Here is a 21,122-nt window from a genome sequence, read left to right as displayed (position 1 = left end):
TTTTTGAACCCCGAGTGCTTTCATCATTAAAGATATTTTGTAGTCATGCCTAATGAGGAATAATTGTTTAATAGATGATTTAATAATCTCAGAGCTGATGACAGACTTGTGAATTCAAACCTATTAGACTCATCTTAGAGGCCAATAGTCTTTGTGAGTTTGAAGAACATTTCTCTGTAAACACTTTCTGTACTCAGAGTATATTAATCCAGGTTTAAAATCAGTTAAAGGAAAGACGAAAATCCATTAGATGTTGTCTGGGGATAACCTTGTAGTTTGTCATATATGGACATTTTTGAAATAGGTCTTTCACTAGGGAAAAAAATGCAATTAACATCATATATAACATTCTGTTACCTGATTTGTTTGGGATAAGGGCAAATGATTATTTACAGAGATGGTCTAGAATTATGTTAATTTTGTTAATGAAAATTGTAAAGAAATCTATTCGTCAACCATCTTTTCCCCCATGATAAGGACGAGACCGAGTTGAGACAAAAATGATGCAATGAAACAATGACTGTGTCTAAATCTCCATATTATATCCTTGATGAAAAAATGGTAACTAAAATGGAGTTTAAAAATAAAAACTATAACATAATCTCTCTATATTTTCATTTTACGAAAAAAAGGAGACAATTTTACACTTGTTTTTTTCAAACAATTACATATCCAGATGTCTGTATGTTTTTGGATGGCTACACTGCACATTTCTCCTCCTGCTCACTCAACCAAGGGACTTTACACACCAGCAGCTCATGCAAGGATGCATTGCCAACAGTGCCAGTCTGGGCCTAGCTATGCACTTTAATGCTATGGAAAATATACTGTGACAGGAAAGGAACATAGTAATAGTAATAGTAGGGGCTTTAATGGACCGTTTTCAAATATAATGTGGCTGAGAGAAAAAGTGAGTGTGTAGTATTGTCGTTAGAGAAGCCTTGCAGCTACAAAATTGCTGGGAAGAAAGCCAGGTCTTGTCAATTTTGAATGGGTCCATACAGCTAAATGTAGTCTATTTGAGTCATCTACTGCTTATTAAAATGCATAGCATATAATGCAGAAGATTGGTTTTGGGCTTGACTACAGTCTGGTGGGCTGTAGCCAGTTGTCTAGTTCTTAGCTTGTTTTTGTCTGCAAAGAGGTTCCAAAATGTTCTTTACAGATTAATTTAAATGGTAGCGTGCAAACTATTATTAATACTTACTGTATGAGTATAACACAGTACAACAGTACCAATTAGGCCTAGAAAATTACAGAATAAAATCAACACCTTTCTAGCCCAGCCCTGACAAAACTGAACATTTTAAGGGTAGGATTATTTTCATTTTTATTTTCTTTTAGGCTGAAATCAGTTGGATGAAATCTTATTAGAAGCAGTATACTTAAGTTTGTGAGAAGTGCTTATTCTTGATCTTGACTAAAATTAGACTAAAAAGAACATTCTTGTCAACTAATCTTCTGATGACTGATGACGATGATGCCTAAAAATAGACTAAAATGTCAAGTGTTTTTGTGGACCAAAACAATACTTAAATATCCAGCGTTTTAATCGAAAAATAATGTAAATGGTTGTGTTTGATTAAATATGACAAAAACATGGACCTGTGATCTCAGGACTAAGACTAAGAATGATGATGATGCCTAAAAATAGACTAAAATGTCAAGTGTTTTGTGGACCAAAACAATACTTAAATATCCAGCGTTTTAATCGAAAAATAATGTAAATGGTTGTGTTTGATTAAATATGACAAAAACATGGACCTGTGATCTCAGGACTAAGACTAAGAAAAATTTAACACTAGCCTAGAACAGGGGTTTTCAAACTATCAGAGCTGATAAGTGGTGCAGAGAGAGCTCGAGATGTGAGCCAAACATACAGTGTGGGGTGAAAGGGTCAAGTGCATGCAGGTGTTCTAAAAACAATGGGAAGTTAGTTACTGATTGGAGATTTGGCCCTCTTATCAACAATTGGAGCTGCATCAGTGGCTGTGACACATAGCTCATGGAGGATATTAGGGTACTTTACAACCCTTATGGACAGCTCACAGCTAACCCACTGCCACCAAGTAATATTGCAATTCCCTTTTACATCTCCCAAAGCAGTTCTTTTCCCTTTTCTGCATTTTTGTAATGAGTGAAGTTTTATGAGATAGGGGTGCTATACCTAAAGTATGAAGAGACCCTATGAAGCTTTTGAGCCACACATCCTGTGGCTCAGGAGGTAAAGCGGGTCGTCCACTAACCGGAAGGTCAGTGGAGTCCATTTACCATTCGCCCATTAAGCTGGTGAACTTCATCAAGAATAGCTATGATTGAATGACCTGTGAGTGATACATGAAGGACAGGTTACCAACCAGTTCAAGATCAAGACTGGGGTCAGACAGGGTTGCCTATTATCTCTATTCTTGTTTCTACTAGCCATTGACTGTGTAATATGAACAATTGAACAAAGAAAAAACAGAATCCAGTGGACCTTGTGGACACAGCTGGATGATCTACACTTTGCAGATGACTTGGCACTACTCTCACACAGCCACCATCAGATGAAGGATAAGACCACAACACTTGCAGCTACCTCCTCCTTGAAGAAGTAGAGTCCTTTACCTGTTTAGGGATTATCACTGACACACAGGGAGGTACAGATGCAGATGTCAAAGCGAGAAGAGGCAAGGCAAGGCGAACCTTTTTACAGCTCAAGAACACCTGGCACTCTAGAGTGATATAATCCATTTCTTGGACACAACAAGGGCAAGGAATGACAGACACGCAAATTCCAGACATTACTGTCATGACTTAGCAATTCCCATTGAACAGAATAACTGACCTGGAGAAAAAATGGATGACAATACAACAAGACTGGACATTCATTAGAAGTTGGTGAAGAACTTGTCAGACAGAAGACTCACCCAATTGGAAAAGGATATCTTAGCCAAGGGACGGAACTTTGCAGTAACACCAGAACAGATACCAGTGGTAGACCTCATCAAAGCCAAAGAATGAGCCATCAGAAACAACAATTTGGCAGATCAGCTGCCTTCGCCAGTGTGAAAGCACCACCTTCCAACCTCACCATTCAAGAAAGGAAGGCATTGGCATTGTTAAAAGAGACCATGACATCACCATCTTGCTGGCTGATAAAGGAAGAGGCACAGTGTTGCTAAACACAGCTGATTTCCATGCCAAGGTGACCAGTCTCCTCAGCGACACAGTCACCTATGAGACACTGAGACGAGAGCTATAAGAGATAACAACTGGAAAAGGACAAAGCCACTGACTGACCACTATATTATTGCTATTACCTTGGGGAAGCCACCCCTTGCATTTATGGACTCCCCAAGATACACAAGGAAGAAGCCCTGCTCAGTACCATCATCAGTAGCATAAACTCGGTTACCTACAACATTGCCAAACACCTAGCCACCATCCTAGCTCATCTGGTCTGGTCAACACTCTACACCACATCAAAAACTCCCAAGATTTTGCCAACAAAGTTAGAAAAATCACATTGGACTCAAATGAAACCATGGTATCTTACGATGTCTCTACACTCTTCACATACATTCCCACCCTGGAAGCAGTAAAGACTGTAAGGAAACAACTGCTACAGGACAGCTCTCTGTCCAACTGAACCAACCTCATCCCAGACCACATATGTGCCCTGCTCGACCTTGCCTGACTACCACCTATCTTTAGTACAATGAGAAGGCTCACCGGTGTCTCCAATAGTGGCCAATCTCTATATGGAAGAAGTAGAGAGCAGAGCCCTTATCTCCTTTGCAGGAACTGCTCCCAGCCACTGGTTTAGGTACGTGGACGACACCTGGGTCAAAATAAAAACACAGGAAGCAGAAGTCTTCACAGAACACATCAATGCAGTGGACAGCAACATCAAGTTCACTTGGGAGGATGTCAGACGAAATCTGGCCTTTTTGGACTGTGAGGTGAACATTGAAAATGACAGAAACTTCAGCATTGAAGTATACAGAAAACCCACACTCACAGATATTTACTCTTTGGGAGTTATCAGAACCCTACACCATTGGGTGCAGAATGTAACCACAAGGACTGAAGGGAAGAAGAAGGAGAAAGAAACACATCAGGGAATCAGTTTTACGCACATAACTACAGTGATTGTGTTGTGCTATGACAGCTGCCAAAACCCAGGTGACCTAAACTCAATACTGTGCCTGAGCACAACCTGTGTAGACACAGAGCATGGAAGTTCCTGCTCTTCTAATGTGCTGCTTTCGCTACTCCACCTGTGTAAACACGCTCTTAGACCGTCTGTATAACTGCTCATTCTGTTTGATCTCTCAGTTGCGGTAAGAATGCGATCAAAACAGGAAATTCTGCAAAGTAATGACAATGGCAAAGTATTACCGCAGTACTAACATAATGCTTGTTTGACAAAGTAGGTGAGACCGTGCCATTTGTCCCATTTACTTACGTTTTTCTAACCATGCTTGTCATATGTTTGTATAACCAGTATACCATCTTCATCTGTAGCATTGCAAACACCCACTATCCGAGCTTTGTTTGTTTTAGTATTTTATATTGATAGTTACCATCAACATTTTCAGATTAAATCAAAACTCAGACAAATACTTAAGGTCAGTTATTATTTGTATTGATTTAATCTTTAGTTTTCTTGAGTTTAATGGTGGATTTCTTTGTTTTAACATACAACACTCATCATGCTTTCCCAGGGGCAGAAGAGAGTGGTAATATGTTATGTTAATTAGTCACTGTTTGTTTTATGGATTGGTTGTAAGTGCTTTTTTTGCAAAATGGTGAGGAGTATTTAAGACTTGTTTGTACTGACAATGTTTACGGATTCAAATTACACTGCCATTTACCTGTTTAAGGTGAGAGACACACTAAGCAACCCCTGGATGGAATATGGTTCTACCTAAACTGATTGTTCTGGAGACTGAAGGGTCCCCAGCAACTGCACTGAATATAGTTTTATGCTAACCTAGATATGTTAGCCAAAACACATCAGTGAGACTCAGGTTATCCTTCAACAAGATAACTATAGTATATAGTGATAAAGAGCAGCACACAGCTGTGGCATTAAGATTTCTCTTTATCTGATCTAAGCTGCCAAAACTCTGGGGTTCATCAATCTCTCAAATATATGTAATTAATCTCAAAAATTCCTCGAGTTTTGTTATCAATCACTAAAGTTTGCATTAATTTTTGTCACAGTGATATTATCCCTACCAAAGTAACCAAGTGCAGACTCTTCAATCTATCTGCATTTACACATCTTTCTAGAAAGAAGTAGAAGTACTCTTCAGCTTTATTTGGAAAATGTTCTGCAATAATATATAAAGGAGACATGACTTGTAGTTAAGGAGCTATAACTTGCCTCAACACTGGTGTGGCTTCTTTGCCTTAAACAACCCTATTGCTAGACAAGAATGTTGATATTGTTACATGCCAAGTTTTTTAAAAATCTCACTTTCGGTGCATGGTAAATATGGTATGGTTAAGACAAGAGCAGGATTACAGTTATCACAAATAAATTATTGTAAAGGACATTGTGTATGCTATCACTGGTGTACTGCAGCTAGATTTTCCTGTTATCATTTAGAGGGGGCAGGCGACTAACTCCTTACAAAAAAATGACTTTCCACAGTCTTTCTAACAATACTGTCAAGGACTTGTAAAAAGGACATGTAATTAACATATTTAATACTACCTCTAAATACAAAACAAAATGATCAATGAATAATATTTAATAAAGGAATATTAAAACAGTAGCATACTGGTTTGGACATATTAACATACGGTAGAATGGGTAGTGGTGAATAAATGTAGCATTAGTTGGCTTATGCTGCCCTCTACTGGCCACACATGTGAATGTGGATGTGAATTGTAACATGAGGCATCATCCAATATGGACATAATATGACCTTAAAGGTCAGTAGGTTAAGGAGTGATTTATACCTCCATTTATACCATATATCAAGTCCATGTAAAAGGCACAGATGAAAGATTAACTTATTTTAGTCATTAATCCCCAATAAACAATGCATCAGGCTGATATTTTGCTTTCTAATTAGATTTTACTGTATGTGTTTTCAGATCATATCTTAAAAAGTTTACTCCACAGTAAGCACTCAAGTGTCTGACAGCAAATCCAAAACAGTAATTTGCATTGACTCTTAAAATTATGGCACCTCATATTTAAAGTCATTAGTGCTTCTATTTCATGCTGTCTGAACATGACTTACTGGGGAATATGATTTCCCTTTGGTTAATGTCTTTAAAATCTACTGTTGATTGTTTTGTCACTAATAGGAAAAACATGAAAACATGATCATTAAGATGATATTCAATCACCAGTGACAATATGAAGGTGCAGAGCAGAATGTTTGAAAAGCTGTGGGTATTTCTGACGGCATTCTCAAAAGAGATGTTTAGTTTCAAACGACAGAGTCCACAATGAAACTTTAGCACCAGAAGCCTGTATGAGTTGTAGACAGCGCTAGAGAAATTGATGTCCTGGAATGGTGATTAGAAAGTATCTAGGAGGTGAAGCAAATAGTCTCCTGTCTGGATCAGGAATACAAGAAGCTCCCCTATGTCCTTAAGGTTAAAATAACCTGTCATATTTCTGTTCACCTACAAGAATTTGGATTCAACAATGAGGGGAGAGAGGCACAGCAAAGCCCAGTTGTCATCGATAATCCCACCAGGACCTGTGACAAAATTCCAAGCAACCAATGAATTTTATCCCCAAACTTGTATGGGAATGTTTTCAGTTCCCAGGGGAGGGTAATATTCCTTTTCCTTGCAGTCCCAATTCTAATGCTATTACACTCTCCAGAATATTGTGTAGTATGTCAGGTGGCTTTCCAGATGAAACATCCAAACGTTTAATAGGACAGCAAGCTTGTAACCCACCACCAGGAGCCGGACCTCAACTCCATCCTACACCTTTTGGATGATCTGAAACATGACTTCAGTAATAGGATAATAAATAGGAAAAATACATTCAGAAATTTAAAACACTAAAACATGGGTTGATATGAGGGTTGAAATATACAAAATCATTGGTGTTAATCACCTTACTGGCTGACAAAAGGGTTTCGAACCCAAAGAAAAAAACGTGAAAATTAAATGTAACACATCAGTTATTTTCTTTGGGTGTGAATAACTGACGGAAAGCAGTCTGTAACACAATGCAGCACTGACATGGAAATGTTCATTTCATTGCAATGTAATGAGGATAAAAAGAATGTTTCTTCATGTTATCCATATGCTAGCAGTGTGTAGAAATGATCAGGACGAATGGAAGGGGGAAGGATACCGTACCATTATACTGCTGGTTTAAGCCTATTAACTACAAAGAACTTAAACTCCAGGTTTCAGTTCATTCCAATATGCACAAAAGAGGAAGTATGAAAAGAGGTAAGTATTCCACCACAAATAACACTTTTAAAAAGTTCTAATATTCTAATATTCTAATAGAATGCGGGTATGAGCAAGGACTGTTTTGGTGTATTCAAAGATGCACTAGTATGTTGGTTTCTCTGTTAATAAAATGATTTAATCCAAAAATGGGCTTGGACGACAAATGTGCATGTGGTTCAGTTTATGCTACATTGGGTGTCTGCATACGCAGATGTGCTCATACGTTTGTCGGTATGTGTTGCCCATGCATACAGTTATTGAAATTTGCATGGTCATAAGATTTGGGCTCGGCCATGTCCTTCTGAGATATGGGAAGTTTTTAGCTGTAATCTCTGTCCAAAAAATGTCCAGCCCACTCGGCACTACCTGTTCTGCACAATGTGTCGACTAGCCACAGCTACTTGACTGGATCCACCTATTGACCTGCTGAATGTTACAGCAAATGTTTTGGGTTTGTATGAAATTCTGTTTATTAAAGGCCAAAAAAACAAACTATTTAATAAACAGTTGAACATTATGGGCTATCTATCTCATGTTTAAATTCTCTGCAACTCAATTTTCATAGCATACTGAATTAACTGAAAACCAAAGGTAGGAAATAACTTACACTTTACTTTTGAAAGGGTCAGCAATAGCAAACATATGAGATTTGTTGCAAATGGGTTAAAATATAGAAAATTGCAAATTTGGTTTGGTTCTTTGATGAAAGACTGGCACTACCATTACATAGATTCTCTTCCTAAAAGGACATCACTGTATGTGTAATTTGCCCTTTTCTTTTAAGATAAATATAAATTCTCCCTCATTAATCTAGGGTTGTTTTGGTCTTTTCAAGCCCTTTCTTTCCTTATTAAAGGAAACTCTTAAAGGTAATCGATATATTTAGCAACTGATGGACCTCCCAGAAATGAGCACAGTTTTATCAGTGAATTTGCCCATCTTCTGTCTTTTATCCTGCCTCGATTTAATAGGTTTCTGATATTTTAATATCCATGTATGCTGCCCGAATGACCCCTTGGCCTAGAATTCCAAAACCTCCTTGATTCTTTCAAATTATTGCATGCCCTGACTGGCCCTATTCACTCGACGTCACACTTTAGATTTTTTTTTAACCTTTGGTACGAGGATTTCAGATGTGGACTGCATTGATGCTTGTAACTCCAACCACAAGTGTCTCATTTTTTAACATGGTGTTGCCTTGTAACCAAGGACCCAAAATTCAATCCAGATCTTTATATTCCTTCTCTGCTGCTAGATTAAAAACTGGCTTTACCATCTTCACTGGTTTCCCAGGTTCAGCCTTTAAAGTGAGTGAGCTTTTGAATATTTTTAATAATACTTGTTGTTCAAACCTAGATGAAATCGTTCCTTTCAAATCTAAAAAATCCTAGCTGCCTCTCAGTGCCCTGTATTAATGAAAATATTTTTGCCCTAAAGTGAAAATGCAGCAGAGTGGAGTGTTTGTGGAAATCCTCCAAGAGCAGTTTTCACATGGAAAATGTTAGGCTGCTACAAAAGACTTTCAATGCACAGGTTAATATTCCAGATCAGGTTACCTGTGACTTTAATAGAAAACAACCACTCTAATCCCCACAATGTTGAACAAGATTGTGAGCTGTGTCCTGACTTTTTTGCTTTCTTAACTCAGAAGATTTCAACTATTAGATGGTGCATTTACTCTTCCAGATTCCCCAATCTCATTTTAGAAGCCTTGCACAGCACCATTCTGACTGTTTAATCCAATCTCCCTCTCTTTTTAACATAGTTAGTCCCACTATTTTTAGTTGCAATCTGTCAACAGGTTCAGTTCCTGAATTTTTTAAAACTGCTCTTGTTCAACCAATTTCAAAGGAACCTTTACTTGATACCTTGGCCAATGTCTAAACTATCGTTTTTAGCTAAGGTGTCAGAAAAGGTGGCGGCATACCAATTGTTAGCTCTTATTCATGAAAAAAAAAAAAAATCAGTCTTGCTTTAGGAAAAATCATAGTACAGAAACTGTGCTACTTAAGTTCATGAATGACTTACTACTATCAGCCGATGTTGGCCATCACTCCATTCTCATCCCCCTTGATCTAAGTGCAGCCTTTGATACCCTTGATGATGAGTTTCTTTTGGGCCAAACCTGGGTGGGTATCAATAGCACTGTACTACAATGGTTCAAGTCCTACTTAAAAGACAGGTATTTCTATGAGGGTATTAGTGACTCCAGGTCAGCTGCAACAGATATGCACTGAGGAGTACCTCAAGGTTCAGTTCTCAGTCCAGTTCTCTTTTCCATCTACTTGCTTCACTTAAGCCACTTTATACAACGACATAAAATCAATTTCCATTTTTACACTGACGATACTCAGATCTACATAAGCTGTGACCCTGCATACAACTATCAAAATACTGACAACCTTAAAAACTGCCTTCAAGGCTTCCATAAGTGGATGTTACCAAATTTTCTTCAGCTAAATGGTGTCAAGACTGAAATACTGATCATTGATCACGTTAGTGCAAATACCCAAATCTCTAACAGCCTTTGGTTCATTTTCCCTTCATTTTCCGGCAGTGTTGAGTTACTACTCAACACTGCCGGAATCTTGGTATCATTTTTGACTGCAAGCTTAGCTTAGATAAACATGTTAAATCAGTGGTTCATTCCTTTTTTCTACATCTAAGAAACAAATGGGAAAGAGGGTCAGTGTGAGCATTTACTTTGGAGCATCAATTGGACTTCTATGTCCCTGCTCTCTGGCATCGTTAAAAAGAACCTCTCATATTCACAGCTCATCTGAAAACTTAGCTGTTAGAATTTTAACTGGTATAAAGAAACATGATCACAGTTCACCGATCCTGGCTTTCCATTCATTCATTTTGCATTTATTTTACACAGATTAGAATAAAGTACAAGTAAAATCATACAAAACATAACAGGAATGGGTGAAAATAGGACACCCTGATAAGCTACAAGAGCTTGTGAATAGGGGCCCAGACACTGCATGTACAAATACATTTGCACGACAAAATACCTAAAAATAACCTAAAACCCTAAAATGTGCAACAAAATTGTCCCAAAACATCTATCCCGTCAGTCCAAACATTAATCCAATAGGCCAGATACACAATCAGAGATATGTGGCAAGTGTAAGTAACAGCACAGTAGAGTAACCACTTCTGAAGTCCCCAGCCATTCAGGATATACAAGTTTAAACATGTTTTAGTAGCCACTGCTGGTTAAAAACTCTTTTTACAAACAGACACAAATATTGACATTTTTATAGTGTTATCATGCTCATTCCACACCTGTGGATCTCTGCAAACCACACGTAAACTCACACATTTAAGTTTACGTGTCTTATTCTTCATAAAATGCTTTTTTCTAGTCTTATATGTTTGCAAAGGAACATAAGTTGGAAAAATGTCACTAAGTTTCTCACTGAGCATATATAAACATTATACATTATACACATTATGAAAGATATTACATTCAGTAAGCTCCAGAAAACTGAAGCAGTGGAAAAGAGGTTCAGTGGGAACATTTACTATGGACCATGATATGGCAATTATGACATTCGTCTGTAAAATAATAGTTTCTCAGGATAACTAGGAAAAGTATTGCACCATTTAACTTTACAGTATTTTAGATGATACTCAAATAAGGACTGTTATGAGGTTAGAAGTTTATCACGTAGCAGAAAAGTTATAACATATTTGAACTTTTTTGTCAACTCATCAATATGGCCCTTATAATTCATCAATATGAACCCCTAGGAATTAAGTGGACTTCACTCTTTCAATTACTTGTCTGTTTATTTTGATACAAACATGTTCAACATTATTTCAGTTTCTATTTGAATGAAAAACAATGAAGTTTGTCTTGCTTATATTTAATGATAATTTATTGCATATAAACCATGTATCCACCTTTTCTACACTGGCTGATTGCAAAATTCAGCCGCTTGCTTTTAAAGCTCAGAGAGGTCTCGCCCAAAGATATATTTCTGACCTTTTGTTGCTTTATGTCTCCTCTCATCCCCTGAGATCCTTTCAAAGTGTAAGATTACATAAAAAAGGTTATAGAGCCTTTGCAGTTAGAGCTCCTAGACTTTGGAATGACTTTCCTGCGAAGATCTGGGCTGCAAACTCTATTTCATCTTTTAAATCTCTCTTAAAAACCCATTTTTCATAACTGCCTTTCAGTGAATTATTTATTACATTGTTGGTGTTTTATCCTTATTCCTATTGTGCTCTGTTTTTATTACTTTCACTTTAAAGGACTTTGTAATTGTGTTTTGAAAAGTGTTATATAACTAAAGTTTAGTATTACTGTTATTATTATTATATCATTATAATGCAAATGATTTTTTTATGTTAATGTCTGAACCAACTAAACATAAGGTTTTGAAACACCCTGTTCGGAAATCTTGGAATCTCTCTGACAACGTTAGAACTCAATTGCAAGAGACATTTGGGATTTTAGTTTGCACCATCAGAATGTTCTGACATCAACTACTGGCACCATGGGCAAAGACACAGACGAGTACATTTATATTCTTGATCCCCTCACAGTCACTTTGACATTTCCTAATGTTGACAGTTTCATTGCTGGTTCAACAGATGGATTCATTCAGGCTTTGGATGAGACTTCTGGATCCCCAGATATGATGATTATGTGATTAGCAGGAAAGTGTGACTCATCAGGCACAGCACTTGCCTGCTGAAATACCAGTATTTCAAGAGAGACGGAACTCTCTTTGGCTTTATAGTGATCCTTCAATAAATCCTTGATAAATCATCTGAAAGCAACTCTCAGTTTGCCAATCCTACAATTGTTAAAATAACTTAACACTTATATTCACAGTCACTTTATTGTAGGGTTAATCAATTCATCGTGGCCCCTGTCTAGAATACAGTGTTATCTGCAATGACATTTCTTGTCTTTTCCAAAAGTAAACAAAAAAAGAAAAAAAGTTGATCTATAAAAATATAAATCAACTGTTGGTGCTGTGGACAGTTCTGTTTCATTCTTCCACGTGCCACAGAATAGGTAAAACCAGGTATTACAAACTGCATTTGTAATTCTTGAGTTGCAATTTCTAAAGAGACTGGGAAATTGAGAGCAGTTATTTGTTGTCAGCCATCTCACGTGAAATTAATTATGTGAAGGTAAAATATGCACAGCGTTGATATTTGACATCTTGGTTCCAACCTCATCACTCCCCACAAGAAAATACAAAGCTCGGCACAGCTGGGATAGGGAAGTGACAATACTAACTTGTAGGTATTCTAGACTCAAAGCCTACAGTTGATGCTGGGATGGAGGTGTGCCTTTTGAAACATGCTTATGAACAGCAGCAGCAGCGGTGGCAGCAAGTGTCAGTATAGTAATTTGTATTCTGCACTAAAATATGAATAGGGCATTGAATATTCCTGTAAAATTGTCAAACATGATCACACTTATTATTGTCTCCATTTAGTTGACATTTTGTTACTTGTTTTGAAAGTCCAAGCACTGCAGTGTCAAACTGATCTTGAAATGACCTGCTTTCTCAACTAACAGCACAGGTTTGACAGTGAAGTTTGTAAGGGAACATGTTTTTTGTGAGGGATTTTTTCCTGGAGGACAATTTTATTTTTTCCCATGTTGTCAGGTGACTGGCGGGAAACAGAGCATAACAGAGTGAAATGAGGATAAAACACAAAGTTTCTTCATATTTACTGTGATGGATTATCTCACACTGTGGAAGCTCATTTCATTGTGAAGACAGATAAATGACAGTAAATGGTTTCCCCTTAAGGAGGAAAACAAGCCCTATTACCTGCAGCCATGCACAACAAACTTTTCATGTTCACTGTGTACTGATAGCTATTTTTAGCGCATTATTAAAGCTGCACTAATCAAAAATTTTATATTAACAGTAGATCAAATGACTATAAGTTTCATCAAAATCTATTCAGTGGTTTATGGAATAATCATTTGTGTTGGACAGACCAATGGGCATACAAATAAACAAGCACATTACTAACCAGAAAATAATGTACCAGCGAATGGAACAATATATTACATGATATTACATCAGTTAATTTTGTTATTCTAGCAAAAACAAGAACCGTAAATTCAGAAAAAAGCGTTAGTAAGGGAAACAAATATAAAGAGAGTGAATGGAGAAGGAATGACGTATAAAATGAAATAAACCAAATAAATCACCACACATTGAACAAGTGACACCAAAAGATTTTTTGGAAAAAGTCTCACCTGTCGGGCTCTGTAGTCCAGCAGCTGCTGTGTCTCCTCCTCCTCCAGCAGAGGCAGTAGTGGGAGCAGTGGTAGTACTGGTTGTAGTACTGCCACTGTACTTTTTACAGCCGCTGTACTCTGTGCTGATCTCATCATCCTGCACTGTGGTAGCTCCTGACTGGATGCCAGAGTCTGACGCGTAGTAAGTCTGCTGCCACTCTGCCACCTTCACCACACTGTCTGCCTCACTCACTACAGGGAACACCACATTGCTGACATCAGATACTAGTATTACCGCTATCACTACTACTGTTACTGCTGCTACTTGTACTGTGACTGGTCAGAGTACTACTGCTGCTGCTGCTGCTAGTACTAAATACTTCCACCTCTAGTGCTGCTTGTAATAATAGTAATACTGCCAGTATTACCTCTACTACTAATGCTAATGTACTTACAACACATACAATGCTGTTACTTATACTACTACTACTGCTACTTCTACCTCTGCAACTACCATTTCTACTTGTACTGTAACTATTTTTACTGCTGCTGGTGTTAGTACTAATACTGTCATTTCCAAAACTATAGCTATACTATATACAACAGTACTGCTTATACTGCTACTACTACTACTGCTACCACAACTGCTACTACTGTTACTTAATTTTAATCATAACCACCTCCAGTTAACACAGTAGAGGAGATAGGCAGTGAAGTAACATATAACATTACACATTAATATTTGTGAATACAGTATGTGCTTGAAATGTATACTGTCGATATCTGTATATAGAAAACAGAAAATAGAAAATAAGAGCTGGCTGCTGTGGTGACAGAGCACTTACTTTGCATGGACATCATCTCTATCCACTGGTACAACTTCCTTCACTGGTACAACTTCCTTTGAGCTGTAGAGAAAGAGAGGAATCATTAGGTCTGCAAACAGGATTACAAACATGATTCGAACTAATCCTTTTCTTTAAGGATTAGGCTTTAATCACCACATTCATGCCTAATTCCTTAAAATGCAAAGCAGTGTCCCACAAACCACTTGAGAGGATCCTATACTCATGCAAAGCATGTTAAAGAATTAGTTCTTCTTATATTCTTCCCATATTCTTCCAAGAGATAAATACATATATTACATATATGTGCTTGGTGCGTCATAGGGGTCAGTAAGGGCTACATTTGCTTTAGGAGCTATCAAACCAGTGAGCTTTCAGTCACGTCCACCAATTCCCAATTTGTCCAAATTCATGCTGTTTTTCATAAACTATCATACATTTTCAGTCAGCATTTTCTGATCAATCTGTTACCAGTTGCGATTTGTGGAAATCTTCTCATATATTCTGCACTTCTGTCTTTGTTTAAATTATTGCTGCATTATCAAATACAACAGTAATTAAAACTGAAAACTGAAAATAATAATTAAAATAACTTATCATTAACAAGTAAAAAGCAAGCATGTTAGTGATCTTTCATTTACTTCAAAGTGTACATTTTTGTCCCTAAAAAGCATTTTTGGCACTAACCCTTATACAGTAGCAGGGTATAATATACTAATAACATGACACATTGGAGATGTTCTGTACTGTGTGTAAGTTGTAAAAAAAAAACATCATCTCCGCTGTTACTGCTCTTGTGAAATTATTTCTTTCCATAAAGCCAAAAACCGCCTGATAAGCAGCTACAAGTTACACAAATGTAAGTGTTGTGATGCTTATGAAACTCCAGAGAGCACACTTATCTAACTCCCAGAAGCCAAGGCCGGTGAAAGGTCAAAGCGTCTCATCTTCCCTGCCAAGAGCTCTTCACAAACCTCACTGCCTGGTGGGAATTCACACTAACGCTCAGAGGAAGATGAAATGTGTGTGTTTATGTGTGTGCATATGAGATATTACAACAAACAAGTCCAACACATCCACCAGTTGTGCAGGATTTAATGCCATCTCACTGTGACCCAGAATAAATCAAGATTGGTTGGCATGCGTTAGTCTCTTGTCGGTCTCTTATAAGTTCTCAAATAATAAGTGACATGAAAAAATAAAGACTATTCACCACCAAAAACTGGGTAAAAAACACTGAGAGGGTGGTATTACGTGTAATAAAACATGTGATAAATTTAATATAATGTACATTTCCATAGTACTAACTCAACAATTGTCATGCTATACCACAATGCTGCTCTGAGTTTCTCTTTATAACTTTGCTGTCCTTTGGTTCAGTGTTTAACTACAGTCAATGATAAGCAACACTTCTTGCACTGGCTGCTACTGGACACATTAAATGCCTCAAGACTTAAAAAAATGCAGTCGCATAGTAAAAGGTTCCATGCAGTTTGATTAAACCAACAGTTTCCCAGACAAGCTGGCTTTATCAGGGTGTCCTTGATGAAATTGTACGCTACCTGCTCAGCAGCAAGCAGCAGGCAAACACAGTTAGAGACTAGCTGGTGAGCATAGTGGAGCATTTAGCAGCTAAAGACCCAGGTATTCCCCTCAGGAGTTGGTGGAGACCAAACCAGAGCTAAAAGGAGAGTGAATATTGAAATTACATTCATCAAATGGACACATACACCACTCCAAATAATGTTGATTCATGTTTGCTTATTTTACTTGATGTGTAAATATGCAACTGTTTCGTAACATGTTCACTGTAATAACTGATTTATGATGTTATAATATGTCAGTGTTGAGTTGTTCATCTGCCCCCAAATGGGAAAATACTTAATGCAGCTTTAAAGTTTTAATGTCTTTGCAATAAATTCACAATGTGGGTGGCCCAAAAAAGGGTGTACATTTGATAGGAAGATCATGTCACAGTGCTCTTTAGTAAGGCTGTAAAAAGCTTTGTGACATCCCTTCAGCCCTAGTCTCCCCTACATTCATACGATGTGTGTGTGTGTGTATGAAGAGTGAAATTTAAGACTACTCTGTTGTGTCGAAAACAGTGTAACTTATTTTCCCTATTCATCCCCAATATCCAGTTCATGAGGTAGCATAACATTACACCTTTGGATAGTGTGTGTGGGCATGTGTGCTTGGTATGTTTAAAACTGTAGTATCTCCTCAAGATCATCTCCAGTATGTGTAGGTGATATAAATGTTACAAGCACTGACAACGAAGAAATGTAGGGAAAAAAAAGAAATAGTGTTGACAAGTTGCATTGTTTAACAACCCACTAATAACCATCACATTATAGAAAGGAAGCTATCTGTAACCAAACATATGGCAGTCCTTTAGTCCTGCAGTTTGGCATGTTTGTACGGGTTTGTTGTAGTAAACAGTGTCAGCAGTGGGTGCATGCAGCTATTGTAAGCCCTGAGGGGAAAACGTGTCAGTCAGGCACCTCCCGTACCGCTTAAGGCAAGCTAAACTTTGTGCCACAGTACAGAGTGAGTTTGTAACACTATTTAAGCTTGTAATGCTTCCATTTATATGATCAGCAGTTAGTTTCCTAATAGGCTAGGCTACTTCAAGTCTTGACTTTAAACGGACTGTATATTGTTAGTTCTGTAAAAAAAACAAGTGCCAACAAAGATGGGAAATGCCACAAACTAAAGAATGCAGAATACAACTTACTGTCTCAAACACCAGCAATTATGAGTGCATCCACAGAAACAAACCCTGCTCTGTATCCAATTCCACTGAAATATGAAATGTGCCAGCCTAAGTTTATTTTGCCAAGCAACACCAGGGTTTGTTTAGATTGAAGACCATTGTGTAACACAAAGCAAATTTTATTCCTATTCATATATTAATTATCAACCCCACACACTGGTGGCATCATGATAGGTCAGTGCCCCAGAAAATGTTAACACATTCACTCCCTGGATGGTCATATCCCACCAACTGTACTTTGACTACTACTTCTGTCTGTATGGTACATTTGTACTACAGCTGTCAATTGACGTGATCTGATGCTGTCAATGCGTGTTGCACTAAATGGATGGAGTTTAACTGTCAGTCCCTCTCAAGCGCAGCACAGAAAAGTGATCAAGGAAGAAAAAGTGGCAAGAAAGAGGCACATGACTAAACAGAAACCAAAAGCACTTGAAATCCTGAATTTAAGAGAAGAAAATTAGGAAATGATAAGGATGAACATAACACAGATACACTTCATTATTCTGTTTACAGTATTTCTGTTTAACAGGGTGGATTTGTGGGTAGGGGTTGTGTCACTGTTAAGGTCTTATGACCTTTTGCAAGGTACCCACAACAGGTATAATTTTTAAAAAATGAATTCAAAATGAATAAATTGAATAACATACATATTTTCTCCCTGTTCCATCTCAGGGTGCACCAGAATGCTTCATTTCATGGTTAAAACTGTAAAAATGTTGCTGTCTGGAGATCACACTCCTGGACTCCCATGCAGGAGCTCAGCTTCAAAACTATATTCTATTTCATCCCAGTTGTTTTGATGAAGTCTTCAATGTGATGTTCCAAGCGCCTTTGTCATCGTCTCTCCTCATTTTAAAGAGCTAGCTCTGTGATGCAGTGCACTGCTTGTCCACCTGAACAGACAGTGTGGTGTAAATTGCTCACTGCCTCCATATCTTTGTTGGAGTCCCTGCCTAAAAAAAACTGAGCAGATTCTGTAGGATACATGTGGAGTTAAAATGTTATGGAAAGTTTAGTTGCTGGATGTTGGAGCCTTCCCCCATCGGTGTTTAAGCACAGCAAAAAAGGTATATGGAGGAAAGAGGAAATGTGAGCCGAGGAAAAGGTGAATGTAAGAAGAAAGTGAAAGGAAAGAAGAAAGAAAAAGCAATGGTTAGGGAACAGGTGGGCTGAAGAAAGAGAGGAGGTGGGGGAAGAGCCACAGAGGAAGACAGGGAAATGGAAAGAGAATAGAAACACCCTGTCAGCCGACCCTGAGTTTGTTTGTGTGTGTGTGTTTATGTGCGTGCATGTGTGTGGTAGCATACACTGATCAGCCACACAACAACAATAATATCTATACATATATACAAATACATAAAGACATACATATATACACATACATGTAGACACATATACACACACATATATATATCGCTTCAGTTTCACTGTCTATGAAAACTGTCACATCCCACTCACTTTTGTCACCCTCCACTCTCTCCGTCCATGTCTTTGATGGAAATAGCTTTTATAATTGCAACATTTACAATGCCAGATAACTAGACACTGTTCCCATTCTATTTATGACACACAAAAATTCACACAAACAACCAGCCAACAGTGTCCATACTACTGAATCTATCAGTTCATTTGGGCGTTCCTTTCAGAATATAAATAGCACAGAGTGAGAAAAGTGTGAAAAAGAGTGAGATGTCTGTCTAATTATGTCTACTAAATTTTTTTTTCTTTGTGTGTGTGTGTATGTGTGTGTGTATATGTGTTTTCTATTCGAAATCCTCATTTAGATATAATTCATTATTAGAATAACAATACATTCTATGTATGAAACCTATTTGACACTTTAATATTAACCTAAATATTGAAAGTTAGGAAATATTTATAAAATATTTCTCCAGAACTCAGCCATCATTCCTGTCAATTTTATTTTAGGTTTATTTTTACCCTGAAAACAATCTTGAAGATGCAGAATTAACTCATCTCATTCCTTATCCCCCGTTAAGACAGCCTTAAAAGTATGCAGAAATGACTGAGTGACAGTGGCACAGACAAATAAGTGTAGTACTCCAGAGTAAGTCCTTCTTCCTTGCAATGCTCTCAAGGTTCTCCTGGGAGCCCCAGGACTTTCCAAGATGGGATATATAATCCCTTCAGCATATTCTGGGTCTGCCCCAGAGTCTCCTCCCTGTTAGACGTGCCCAGCGAACCTCATGAGGAAGGCATCCTAATCAGGACACTGAAGCACCTCAACTGGCTCCTGTCAAATGGAAGGAGCAGCAATTCTACTCCCAGCTCCTATCTGGACTCCTCACTCTTTCCTTAAGAATGAGCCCAGAGAATCTGCAAAAGAAGCAATTTTGTGTGTGTAGCCCCTTCTTTCTTTGCCATGTCACCAATATCTCTCAGAGAGATCCTAAGGCATTTCCAGGCCAGATGGTATATAATCTTTCAGTCATGTTCTGCCCTACTCCTCCGAACTTGACATACCTGGAAAATACCTCTGGAGGGAGGCTTCACAGAGGCATCCTAACAAGAACCCCAACGAACCTCAGGTGGCTCCTTTCAAAGTGAAGGAGCAGCAGGTCCATAATCTGTATCCACAATATTATTTTTACAGTCACTACCCAAACCTGATGACCATAAGTGAAGGTAGGAAGGTAGGGTGACTATAACAAATTTGCTTTCAGCCTCGACTTCCAATTTACCATGACGGTCTGGTACAGTGTCCACAATTTGAACAAGACATGCACTAATCTACCTGTTGATCTCATGCTCCCTCTCACTTATGAACAAGACCCTGAGATACTTCAACTCCTTCCATTAACTACAACAGAATATGGTTTTCGATGTGTAACCAAGTAATGCCAGGCCAGAATCAACAATACCAATACTTTATAGCTAGATAGCTAACAGCATGGCTCCGGGTAAAACAATGTCAGTTGGTCATTTGTGGTCCAACTTTAGCCCAGACAGAAATAACTGAAATATTACTGATAGATTACCGTGACACTATTCCATACTCATCTTCCTTTTAAGTTAACGCAACTATTTGTGTCTCCTCTATAATAACAAGGTGATCACTTTATGCATGCACAAGCAGCAGAGAAGCTACAAGACAAATAATAAGAAGTGTTTTCATGCCCAGAATGTGATGTAAGGTCACACTTTGAGACAACAATGAAACATTTTCAGAGAAAGTTTTTCTCCTCTTCGAGGACATAGAAGTCCGTACAACAGACAAGAGATGGATCAGTTCATGTTTTGCATTGCTCCTTTAGATTGATAGTCAAAGCAAGGCATGTACTGATATTGAAGCTGTCTTTCTGCCAACCCCTATCAACAAGTCACTTTCAAACCCCACAGGGCGGGCAGGTTTTCTGGCACAGTACTATTGTCTTGGACTGTGGGTTGATGACAACCAACTATTGCTCTATATTCAGCTGTAAACCAAAGTGTACTTTGGACATCACAGCCTGATGAAGCCAGCTACATAATTAAGATGCAGTCCTAAAGTTACAAAACTGGACATTCTCCACTCCTCGGCTGAGCTTTGAGAGTAAAGTTACAAAGTGCCTTGGTGACAGAGCCCATTCAGAAGTATGACTTTATTCAGCCCAGGCCAGTAGTGCATTATTCAATTATAGGGAGGGTTTAAATGACACCTGCTGGGCCTGGCTGTAAAACTACAGCTCTAGGCTTGCTTCCCTCTACATTCCAGTTTGTTGAAAATTCATGGTTTCTCTCATGTAATCAAGCAAACTTTCCTCTATTTCTGTCTTGCCCGCACAGAGGCTAATCACTAATTTGTGTGATCTATATTTATGTCAGTCAGGTTGTTCTGTCATCCAAC

The 21,122-nt window shown here is 38.0% G+C and overlaps 1 protein-coding gene across 3 annotated transcripts in view; it reads right to left on the bottom strand.

Moving 5' to 3' along the window:
* Nucleotides 1–14,536, bottom strand: part of jupb (junction plakoglobin b) — a 52,671-nt gene extending 38,135 nt beyond the window's left edge. For all 3 annotated transcript variants that reach the window (XM_040124285.1, XM_040124286.1, XM_040124287.1), the window contains exons 1-2: nucleotides 14,497–14,536; nucleotides 13,670–13,903 (exon numbers count right to left, since the gene is read on the bottom strand). In XM_040124285.1, the coding sequence (XP_039980219.1) occupies nucleotides 13,670–13,903; nucleotides 14,497–14,512 (250 nt within the window). In that variant the 5' untranslated portion in view covers nucleotides 14,513–14,536. The remainder of the gene's footprint in view (nucleotides 1–13,669; nucleotides 13,904–14,496) is intronic.
* Nucleotides 14,537–21,122: the final 6,586 nt, after the last annotated feature.

The sequence above is a fragment of the Xiphias gladius genome, chromosome 3 (assembly GCF_016859285.1).
Source record: "Xiphias gladius isolate SHS-SW01 ecotype Sanya breed wild chromosome 3, ASM1685928v1, whole genome shotgun sequence".
NCBI lineage: Eukaryota > Metazoa > Chordata > Actinopteri > Istiophoriformes > Xiphiidae > Xiphias > Xiphias gladius.
Note: the sequence above shows the minus strand (reverse complement) of the source record. Positions and strands in the feature narration are given on the sequence as shown.